Here is an 11,679-nt window from a genome sequence, read left to right as displayed (position 1 = left end):
GCAGTAACACGTGGGCATTATTGTAACATGGAGGTCTGGGTAATAAAGTTACATTTCTTTCTATTATCCTTGATACTGTATGTTTAATTGAAGAAAAAAAATGACAACAGTGAAACTTCTCTTTTCGTTCAATTCATTTATAATGTATGCTGTGGGACAACATTGGCAAACTGAGTTGTGCAAGTAAAGCTGCTGCGGTGTTCTGTTGATGGCATGACCTGAAACCAATGGTATACATCTCATGACCTGAAACGCACAGCATAACCTCTCACACTGACAGAAAACTAATATCAAACCAAATCGATCTTTCTCTCGCTATGCGGTTGTAGGCATAAAATGTAGGGGTTATTTCCAGGAGCATCATGCATAAACAGTGTTTGCTAAAGAATGCACTCACAACAATGTAAGAGCCAAATCGTCAACTCCCAATAGGAGAAACCTATACTAGAGACGGGAATTGGGATAGGTCCTAAATAACATATAGTTTGCCAATACTGGTAATGGTCATGTGGTGGCGTTAAGGGTGTGTGTGTCAATCATTAACTTTTAAAAGAAAATGAGAAATATAATCTCACAGTTATTTGTCAATTACTAATCATAAGTAGGCTCTGGCCCCTCTGGAAATATTAAATTATATTTACAAATGCAACAAGACAGCAAATTCGCGAGACATTCGCCATAAAACATAAAATTGTACAAACGGATTTGTTTCCGATCACAGCATTTCATCTGACAGAGAACAAAAGCACTTAAGGCATCTCATAAATTAACAGTCTTTGATTTCCAAATCACAACTCCCTAATCTATAACTGCTTAATTTGTTCGTAGGTTCCTCGCTATTTACATGCAAACATACTTTTATTAAATCGGACCCTCTAGTTTGTGAAAAACAGTAAATGCTGTGGTTTTTATTGCTGAATGTTCAACATTGTTTCGCTGCCACAAAAAAAAGTATATTCTCCCAAAGCTTTGAATCGGACATCCAGTGCAAGCTACAGCTAAAGCTCCTAGCTTCAAGTGACACACCTTATTGCCCAACATTCAGTGTGGAAAGAAAAAACAACATCCACATGATGTAAAAATCTACCAACAGAATGTGAAGTCAATTGTGTGAATAGAGGCTGTCACAAATGGCACCCTATGCGCCCTGGTGAATGTCCCCGATACTAAAATGACCAGCAAACGTGTACAATCAATAGGTGAGCCAATACAATGAAACAATTAATGAATATACAATCAATTAAAGTTGAGGGGTAAAGGTTACAGGAAAACTTATGAGTGCATCACTTATTATTAAAATGTGGTTTGGCGCAACATGGTATCAGAGCATTTACAGAATAATATGAAATGCTCTGAGACCAGGCTGGTTGGTGACGGTGGAACAACTGGATTTAATTAATCATATCGGTTTCTCTCATTCATCAACTATTCGCTGAGCAAAACATAAATCAGATTTAAAATACAAAAATGCATAACAAAACTTGACAAATCTGAACTATAGGCATCAGATAAGAAAGACAATTGTTCTGAACCGGCACTGCCATGAATTCCAAGCCCTTTTCTCAAAATATTTGAAAAGTCAAATTAGAAAACGGGGCTGTAGGTTCTGATATTTCAGACAAATGGCTTTCATGTGAAAAAAAAATAAAACCTTGATTACTGTCAAAAGGATGGGGTGAAGGACACAAAACAGCGCAAGAAATAACATGCAATTACGAATTCACCTTATTTCGACAAAGCTTCCAAATCGGACCCTGGACTCCAAATTGGCATTGCAATAGAATCAGATCTATAGAACTAAAAATATGTATCACCAATTGTCTATGACAAAAATTAATTAAAAGATTCAACTGAAATTACTTTTAGGTCTCCAATCAGTTTCAAATCAACTCTAAAATGTGCTAGACCTCGTGAATGGGACACATGTATATCCTCTCCCATGTCTGTTCACATCTTTTAAATCAGTTTATTCTTTCAATGTCTTCATAACTTCAAGCTACAATTGGAAGGTTACACGTTTCAAATAGCTTTTTATATATTTTTTCTGTAACAGTAATGGCTTTAAGTAACATTTGCTTTTGTAGCTGGCTTTAGACTCTGTACTGGGTGTCCCATCATAAAGGCTGACAACGAGAGCAGGCCGTAGTAGGAAGATTTGTGCTTAACGACATGGGATCCAGGAAGATACAACAGAGAGAGCTACAACTCTTCGATGGGCAAACCCCTTCCTTCTGCCACCCCTTTCACACACACACACACACACTGCAGCCAGCCTCTACCACGTAGGGTGAGAGGGGCGAATGCGAGGCCTGCCCTGCCCACCCATCTCCTCCACTTTCTTTCTCCTCTTCACCCCATCCTCTCTCGTTTTCCTCCTCGTCCCTCGCTCTGTCATTACTGGATGTCTTCTACGTAGTTGGCGGGGTAGAGGCCCACCACGCCGTCTTTCAAGCGCCCTCTGCACCAGCCCTGGTCGTCCTCGTTTCCTATCTTGGTGAACTCCTCGCCTTCAGGACAAAAAGGGAAACAGGGAGGAATGGACAGATGATTATGTGGAAAGATGGTGGTAGATGAGCATGTCTTTCTGTTGAGCAGCTTCAAAAAGGATTTGTGACTCAACTCAGCCTCACTCACTTTTCTCTGTGTTTTAATTGTCATAGATAACTGATCTGACAGGACATGGCAAGTAAAAGAAGACTGGTGGAGACATCCAGTCCTTTCACTTAGCAGTCATACAGGACAGCAGACTCGAGAATAGGGGGAGAGGGCAGGGGTCTCTTAACTTGCATAGTCTTTTGTGTATTCACACACACACACCTGCTTTGAAGCTGAGTTCATCCTGCTCCTGTCCTTCGTATTCGTAAAGGGCACGCACGGCCACAGACACCCCCGAGGACGCCGGCTCCACCTCAAACGGGTTCCCATCGCCGTTGGCGTCCTCAATGGAAAACGGGTTCACCCCAGTCTCCTCATCCGACCACTCTTGCGACTTCTCCACACTGCTGGCGCTGAACAGACACAGAGGCAGCAATCAACATAAGGGGAATTTGAAAATGTTACTTGTCAATCATGCCCTGCTCACACACAGATTGGACAATCCAGCATGCCAGGCGAGAGAAGCGGGAACAAAAAGAGTTAATAGGGCCCGGAGGAGGGGGGCATAAAAACAACAACACCAATGTAGAGTACAGCACAACACGTAGAAGGCCCAGCAAATGCATCTCCGAATCCGCCCGGATACATAGTCTTTCAGTCTATAGGTTTCCCCCTTCCTCTCTCAAAATCAGCCAATGGGGTAAAAACATGCCTTTTTAGAAAACCAATGCTGTGAGGCTTTGTTGGCGAATGGATTTGTGAGTTTGCTTTGACACCACTTGGAGTGGACACACAGACAGAGTGCTGAGGTAAGGCAAGGCAACACAAGTACAGTACAAAAGCATGGTTGGAGTTCACCCCATCCACCACTAGAGGGAGGTAGATGTACAGTACTCAGATGAACAAACACCCTTCTTCCCCAGTCAGAAAACCCATGAAACACACACACATCCTCACGCACACACGCTCTCTGAAGCCAGGTTACAGTCAGACTCTTGCAGTTGGTACACTCAGACACCTATGGCATCTCATAGTTCCTGCTTTACGCCAGAGAGACTGACACACACCGTTGACTTTATGAGTGCTAGTTTCTCTGTCCTGCCTTGAGTCAATATCAGACCTAATGTAAAACAGGACCCAATATAGGTTTCCTCACCAAGTTGTGGACAGGCTTTTGTTTAAAAAAGTCTAAATTCTATAGAAATTGTATTTTTAAGTTCCAACTTGCAACAGATCTGACTGTAAAGTAAACACAGACAGGAAAAATACACACATACACGCAGAAAGAATGCTCTGCAGGACTTGGCACTATTAGGAGTGATGACTAATGTAGGTTTGGTGTGATCGCTCACAGAGTCCATGCCCCGTAACACAGCCTGCCGCTAGCCAGGGAGAGGGAAGGAGAAAGGGGGAAAGGGGAGAGGTAGAAAAAAGAGAGAAAAAAGAAAGGAGGGGTGACAACAGAGGGAGAGAGGGAAAAGGGAGGAGAGGAAGGGGACAAGGATAGATGAGGAGAGGAATAAAAGAGAAGTAATGGAAAAGAGGAAGAATAACAGGAAAGAGTGAAGGGAAAAATACAGATGAGGACAGAAAGGGTGTGCCTCAATAGTGTGTTATTCAAGTGTTTCTCAGGGGTGCACATTTCTGTTTTAGCCCAGCACTAGCTCACCTGGTTCCACTACTCAACTAATCAGCAAGCCCTGTGTGCTAGTGCTGGGCTGGAACAAACACGTGCAGCCCTGAGAAACACATGTGACACTAAAATACTAAATTCACCCAAAGACTGAGGGAGAGAAAAGAAGAGGGAGAGAGGGAAGAAAAGGAGGGAGAGGGTCTCTTTCACCAACGTTTTCACTTCCTCCACTTTTTTGACATTGAGCGGACTGCTGTTGTTGTTGTTGTTGACGACAGTGGGCTGTTCCTTCACGGTCCCCTGGAGATCCTCGTCGTCGTCATCCTCGAAGGGGTTCGAACCCACCGGCTCTGTGCTAGTGGGCACAGTCAGGCTGATGACACGGAGACACGGAGAGAGGCATTTGTGACACACACACACACGTACACATACACACCTTGAATCCAGACAGCTTTGTGACATACCAAAAGCTGAATCGAAAACCTTCGGATATGAGGGTTTAAGACATAATGGACACACAACTTGTACACAAGTGACACTTCCAACCATAACCAATCAAATAGACCATATGAGCATTGTGAGAAAAAACACATGACCAGTCTGAGGACACTGACGAGGCAACGCTGGGTATGTATGGTTTTTAGACATGCATCGTGACGCTAGGACACAGTCACAAAATAAGCATGTTCAGTTAACAAATAAGAAATGGTCAGTTTCCCATTCACACAACATGTATACACATTCACCAATTCCTCTTCTACAATCTCACTGATGCTTTTACGATAATTTTATCAGTGTTTTCCCCAGCTGATACGCTCTGGGGTTGAGAAAACGTTCACACTCTTCACTTCACCAGGAATTCATTCTGAATTCCAATTTGACCCATATAATAGCCCATTTCCCTAGACACTTCAGGTAGATCTGAGAGGGTCAGATTGCTTAAACCAATATGGCAATAGCTCCATTTTGCCCTCTGATTGGCTAGGTCAAAGCATTACCATATTAGTGACACCTATCTTTAAAAGAAAAAATATTATCTAGAGAAGTACCTTGGATTAGAGGCTGGGGGTAGATTTGGAATTCCACACTAGTCTGTTGTGAGAATGAATTATGATAAAGTCACCCTTGACATTGATCTACGGTCAGTTTTGTATACCCCCCCTAACAGTTAAGTTTCGGCTTTGGGGAAGGTAAGCTGATCCCTAGACCTGTGCTTAGAGACAACTTCAACCAGGAACCCATTGTAGTGTTGTATGTACATCGTATGTTTACAGTGCAGTTGGACCATGGCACTTAGTAGCCATCTGTCCAATCACAACGTCACTGCACTGTGGACACCTTTATTGACACTCACGGCGCCACGCTCTCTGAGATAACCACATCTCTCTCTCTCAGAGGAGTTGAAACACCAAACACTGAACGGTCGCAACAATGTAACTTTGGTTGACAGAAGTCAGAAAAAAAAGACTGAGAAGATGTTCACACATTCTTAAATGATGTTATATTAGGTCTCAGACCAATATCAGCCTGCTTTTTGGTGATAGGCACAAGTGTTCCTTGTAGAGAGAGAGAGAGATATATATATAGCGTAATACTGGTTAGTTAGTTGCCCATAAACAACTTTTAAAGTGAGCAAATTATAAAATGCCCATATAGCAGTAAACTATCAATTTAAGAGGGATAGCTAGATAGATGTACTATCCCTTTAAGGGGGACAGCTAGATAGATGTACTACCCCTTGAAGTGGTTGTATCTCTGATTTTGCTATAGCGCAGAAATGTGGACCAACTCTCAATGCATGAACATGATAAGGAAGGAGTGAAGTTGTACCTCGGTCCAGACAAGAATTTCACTCTTAACCCCTTTTCCTTATATGGCCATTGTTTGTTCAGTCTATTGTTTGTGTTTTCGTGAGCTGTGAAAATGAATTTCCACTGTAAGTACAACTAATCTTGATCGACACACACTCACCTTCACCCCTGTAGACACAGATATAGCCTACAGTACAGTAGAAGTGACAGAGTACGTGTCTCTTATGCTGGTAGGGCGAGGCAGACACATCTGACGGATACCAAAGGGTCAAATGCTTTGCGTGCCTCACATTCTTCTCATTAACTCCCCTCACACTCCTCCAGCGCCCACTAACACACTCCCCCAGTACCCACCCTACACACACCATGGGTCATGTTTGGCGTAAATTCACCAGTGTGCAACCTTTACAGTCAGTGGGGCACTTCTGTTTTCTCAGGGCTTGTTACAGGAATGTTTACTGTGACCATGGCAACAACTCAGTGGTGGAAGACGTCATTCCAAAGGCTTTTCTCCGGAATGCTTTACCAGCGTTCCCGATCAGCGGCAGAGAGCCTTGTTGTGGGGGAACAGTAACTATGATGTTTAGATGTGGAAGTGGTGTGGAACGTGTGCAGAGAGTCTTGTGGGGGAACAGTAACTATGATGTTTAGATGTGGAAGTGGTGTGGAACGTGTGCAGAGAGTCTTGTGGGGGAACAGTAACTATGATGTTTAGATGTGGAAGTGGTGTGGAACGTGTGCAGAGAGTCTTGTGGGGGAACAGTAACTATGATGTTTAGATGTGGAAGTGGTGTGGAACGTGTGCAGAGAGTCTTGTGGGGGAACAGTAACTATGATGTTTAGATGTGGAAGCGGTGTGGAACGTGTGCAGAGAGTCTTGTGGGGGAACAGTAACTATGATGTTTAGATGTGGAAGCGGTGTGGAACGTGTGCAGAGAGTCTTGTGGGGGAACAGTAACTATGATGTTTAGATGTGGAAGCGGTGTGGAACGTGTGCAGAGAGTCTTGTGGGGGAACAGTAACTATGATGTTTAGATGTGGAAGTGGTGTGGAACGTGTGTAGAGAGTCTTGTGGGGGAACAGTAACTATGATGTTTAGATGTGGAAGTGGTGTGGAACGTGTGCAGAGAGTCTTGTGGGGGAACAGTAACTATGATGTTTAGATGTGGAAGTGGTGTGGAACGTGTGCAGAGAGTCTTGTGGGGGAACAGTAACTATGATGTTTAGATGTGGAAGCGGTGTGGAACGTGTGCAGAGAGTCTTGTGGGGGAACAGTAACTATGATGTTTAGATGTGGAAGCGGTGTGGAACGTGTGCAGAGAGTCTTGTGGGGGAACAGTAACTATGATGTTTAGATGTGGAAGTGGTGTGGAACGTGTGCAGAGAGTCTTGTGGGGGAACAGTAACTATGATGTTTAGATGTGGAAGTGGTGTGGAACGTGTGCAGAGAGTCTTGTGGGGGAACAGTAACTATGATGTTTAGATGTGGAAGTGGTGTGGAACGTGTGCAGCAGTGGTAAGAGAGTATTGGAAGCTACATTCTTTCACTGGCCTTCTGACACATTTCTACTGCACCTTGAGAAATGTCTTCCCACTTCCTGACAGTGTGTGTGTGTGTGTGTGTGTGTGTGTGTGTGTGTGTGTGTGGTTACCTGCTGCTGCTCTTGGCTGCCTGCTGCTCTTCCATTGGGCTGATGCCCGTCAGGGTGACTCCCTCGGAGGGCTTCTTCTTAGTCTCTCGCCGACTCAGTGTACGGTTCAAATCTATGGACCAGTCCTGACACACACACACACACACGATTAGAGTCACGCACCCTTGGACACAGATGAACATGAGTCACATGCTCAGCTCAACAGATTCAGCCTCAATGTTCAAACATTAGTAACTAAAACTGCTTGTCTTAGCAACAATAGTACACAAAGGACAAGCACTGAAATAATGCACACACTTACACCCAGGCGCACACTCAAAAAAATAAAACTTCCGGCGCCGGAAAGAGATGGCTGCCTCGCTTCGCGTTCCTTGGAAAATATGCAGTATTTTGTTTTTTTACGTGTTATTTCTTACATCGGTACCCCGGGTAATCTTAGGTTTCATTACATACAGTCGGGAGGAACTACTGAATATACGATTAACGTCAACTCATCATCGTTCCTACCAGGAATATGACTTTCCCGAAACGGATCCAGTGTCTTGCCTTCCACACAATACAATGGATCTGATCCCAGCCGGCGACCCTGTGCGACGCCGAAAAAGGGGAAAACGTGGCGGTCTCGTGGTCAGGCTTCGGAGATGGGCACATCGCGCTCCACTCCCTAGCATACTACTCGCCAATGTCCAGTCTCTTGACAATAAGGTTGATGAAATCCGAGCACGGGTAGCATTCCAGAGAGACATCAGGGATTGCAACGTGCTCTGCTTCACGGAAACATGGCTAACTCAAGGGACGCTAACGGAGTCGGTGCAGCCAGCTGGTTTCTCCATGCATCGCGCCGACAGAAACAAACATCTTTCCGGTAAGAAGAGGGGCGGGGGGGTATGCCTTATGATTAACGAGAAGTGGTGTGATCATCATAACAACACACAAGAACTCAAGTCGTTCTGTTCACCTGATCTAGAACTCCTCACAATCAAATGTCGACCGCATTATCTACCAAGGGAATTCTCGTCAATCATAATCACAGCCGTATACATTCCCCCCCAAGCAGACACATCGATGGCCCTGAACGAACTTTATCTGACTCTTTGTAAACTGGAAACCACACACCCTGAGGCTGCATTCATCGTAGCTGGGGATTTTAACAAGGCTAATCTAAAAACAAAACTCCCTAAATTCTATCAGCATATCGATTGTGCTACCAGGGCTGGAAAAACACTAGACCATTGTTACACTAATTTCCGCGACGCTTATAAGGCCCTCCCCCGCCCCCCTTTCGGAAAAGCTGACCACGACTCCATTTTGTTGATTCCAGCCTACAAACAAAAACTCAAACAACAAGCTCCCGCGCTCAGGTCTGTTCAACGCTGGTCCGACCAATCTGAATCCACGCTTCAAGACTGCTTCGATCACGCAGATTGGAATATGTTCCGCATCGCGTCCAACAACAATATTGACGAATATGCTGATTCGGTGAGCGAGTTCATTAGGAAGTGCATTGACGATGTCGTACCCACAGCAACGATAAAAACATTCCCAAACCAGAAACCGTGGATTGACGGCAGCATTCGCGTGAAACTGAAAGCGCGAACCACTGCTTTTAACCAGGGCAAGGTGACCGGAAGCATGACCGAATACAAACAGTGTAGCTATTCTCTCCGCAAGGCAATCAAACAGGCCAAGTCTCAGTACAGAGACAAAATCGAGTCGAAATTCAACAGCTCAGACACAAGAGGTATGTGGCAGGGTCTACAGTCAATCACGGATTACAAAAAGAAAACCAGCCCCGTCGAGGACCAGGATGTCTTGCTCCCAGACAGGCTAAACAACTTTTTTGCCCGCTTTGAGGACAATACAGGGCCACTGACACGGCCCCCTACCAAAACCTGCGGGCTCTCCTTCACTGCAGCCGAGGTGAGTAAAACATTTAAACGTGTTAACCCTCGCAAGGCTGCAGGCCCAGACGGCATTCCCAGCCGCGTCCTCAGAGCATGCGCAGACCAGCTGGCTGGTGTGTTTACGGACATATTCAATCAATCCTTATCCCAGTCTGCTGTTCCCACATGCTTCAAGAGGGCCACCATTGTTCCTGTTCCCAAGAAAGCTAAGGTAACTGAGCTAAACGACTACCGCCCCGTAGCACTCACTTCCGTCATCATGAAGTGCTTTGAGAGACTAGTCAAGGACCATATCACCTCCACCCTACCGGACACCCTAGACCCACTCCAATTTGCTTACCGACCCAATAGGTCCACAGACGACGCAATCGCAACCACACTGCACACTGCCCTAACCCATCTGGACAAGAGGAATACCCATGTGAGAATGCTGTTCATCGATTACAGCTCAGCATTTAACACCATAGTACCCTCCAAACTCGTCATCAAGCTCGAGACCCTGGGTCTCGACCCCGCCCTGTGCAACTGGGTCCTGGACTTCCTGACGGGCCGCACCCAGGTGGTGAGGGTAGGTAACAACATCTCCACCCCGCTGATCCTCAACACTGGGGCCCCACAAGGGTGCGTTCTGAGCCCTCTCCTGTACTCCCTGTTCACCCACGACTGCGTGGCCATGCACGCCTCCAACTCAATCATCAAGTTTGCGGATGACACTACAGTGGTAGGCTTGATCACCAACAACGACGAGACGGCCTACAGGGAGGAGGTGAGGGCCCTCGGAGTGTGGTGTCAGGAAAATAACCTCATACTCAACGTCAACAAAACAAAGGAGATGATTGTGGACTTCAGGAAACAGCAGAGGGAGCACCCCCCTATCCACATCGACGGGTCAGTAGTGGAGAAGGTGGAAAGTTTTAAGTTCCTCGGTGTACACATCACGGACAAACTGAACTGGTCCACCCACACAGACAGCGTTGTGAAGAAGGCGCAGCAGCGCCTCTTCAACCTCAGGAGGCTGAAGAAATTCGGCTTGTCACCAAAAGCACTCACAAACTTCTACAGATGCACAATCGAGAGCATCCTGTCGGGCTGTATCACCGCCTGGTACGGCAACTGCTCCGCCCACAACCGTAAGGCTCTCCAGAGGGTAGTGAGGTCTGCAGAACGCATCACCAGGGGCAAACTACCTGCCCTCCAGGACACCTACACCACCCGATGTCACAGGAAGGCCATAAAGATCATCAAGGACAACAACCACCCAAGCCACTGCCTGTTCACCCCGCTATCATCCAGAAGGCGAGGTCAGTACAGGTGCATCAAAGCAGGGACCGAGAGACTGAAAAACAGCTTCTATCTCAAGGCCATCAGACTGTTAAACAGCCACCACTAACATTTAGCGGCCGCTGCCAACATACTGACTCAACTCCAGCCACTTTAAAAATGGGAATTGATGGAAATTATGTAAAAATGTACCACTAGCCACTTTAAGCAATGCCACTTAATACAATGTTTACATACCCTACATTACCCATCTCATATGTATATATACTGTACTCTATATCATCTACTGCATCTTGCCATCTTTATGCAATACATGTACCACTAGCCACTTTAAACTATGCCACTTTATGTTTACATACCCTACAGTACTCATCTCATATGTATATACCGTACTCTATACCATCTACTGCATCTGCCATGCCGTTCTGTACCACCACTCATCCATATATCTTTATGTACATATTCTTTATCCCTTACACTTGTGTGTGTGTGTAAGGTAGTAGTGTGGAATTGTTAGGTTAGATTACTGTTGGTTATTACTGCATTGTCGGAACTAGAAGCACAAGCATTTCGCTACACTCGCATTAACATCTGCTAACCATGTGTATGTGACTAATAAAATTTGATTTGATTTCATTGGAAGTTCCGATGCTCTAACTAACACAATCACTAGGTAACGTTAGGCAAACGTTTCTCAGGCTGTGACTAAACACTGAAGACCAGGGCTGTGGAGTACTGAAACAGTGTGTGTGTGTGTGTAGTTAAGAAAAACACATCCATCACCATAAAGACAGACATAGCAC

General features: G+C 45.3%; 1 protein-coding gene across 6 annotated transcripts in view; it reads right to left on the bottom strand.

Moving 5' to 3' along the window:
• Positions 1-121: 121 nt before the first annotated feature.
• LOC139565983 (protein kinase C and casein kinase substrate in neurons protein 2-like) overlaps positions 122-11,679 on the bottom strand; it is a 35,152-nt gene continuing 23,594 nt past the window's right edge. For 3 of the 6 annotated variants that reach the window (XM_071386752.1, XM_071386751.1, XM_071386750.1), the window contains 4 exons: positions 7,692-7,816; positions 4,443-4,601; positions 2,818-3,008; positions 122-2,507 (listed from right to left, as the gene is read on the bottom strand). In XM_071386752.1, the coding sequence (XP_071242853.1) occupies positions 2,395-2,507; positions 2,818-3,008; positions 4,443-4,601; positions 7,692-7,816 (588 nt within the window). In that variant the 3' untranslated portion in view covers positions 122-2,394. The remainder of the gene's footprint in view (positions 2,508-2,817; positions 3,009-4,442; positions 4,602-7,691; positions 7,817-11,679) is intronic. The other 3 variants (XM_071386756.1, XM_071386754.1, XM_071386755.1) reach the window with 1 other exon arrangement.

Source organism: Salvelinus alpinus, chromosome 37 (assembly GCF_045679555.1).
Source record: "Salvelinus alpinus chromosome 37, SLU_Salpinus.1, whole genome shotgun sequence".
NCBI classification, from domain to species: domain Eukaryota; kingdom Metazoa; phylum Chordata; class Actinopteri; order Salmoniformes; family Salmonidae; genus Salvelinus; species Salvelinus alpinus.
This window is presented reverse-complemented; position numbering and strand designations above follow the sequence as displayed.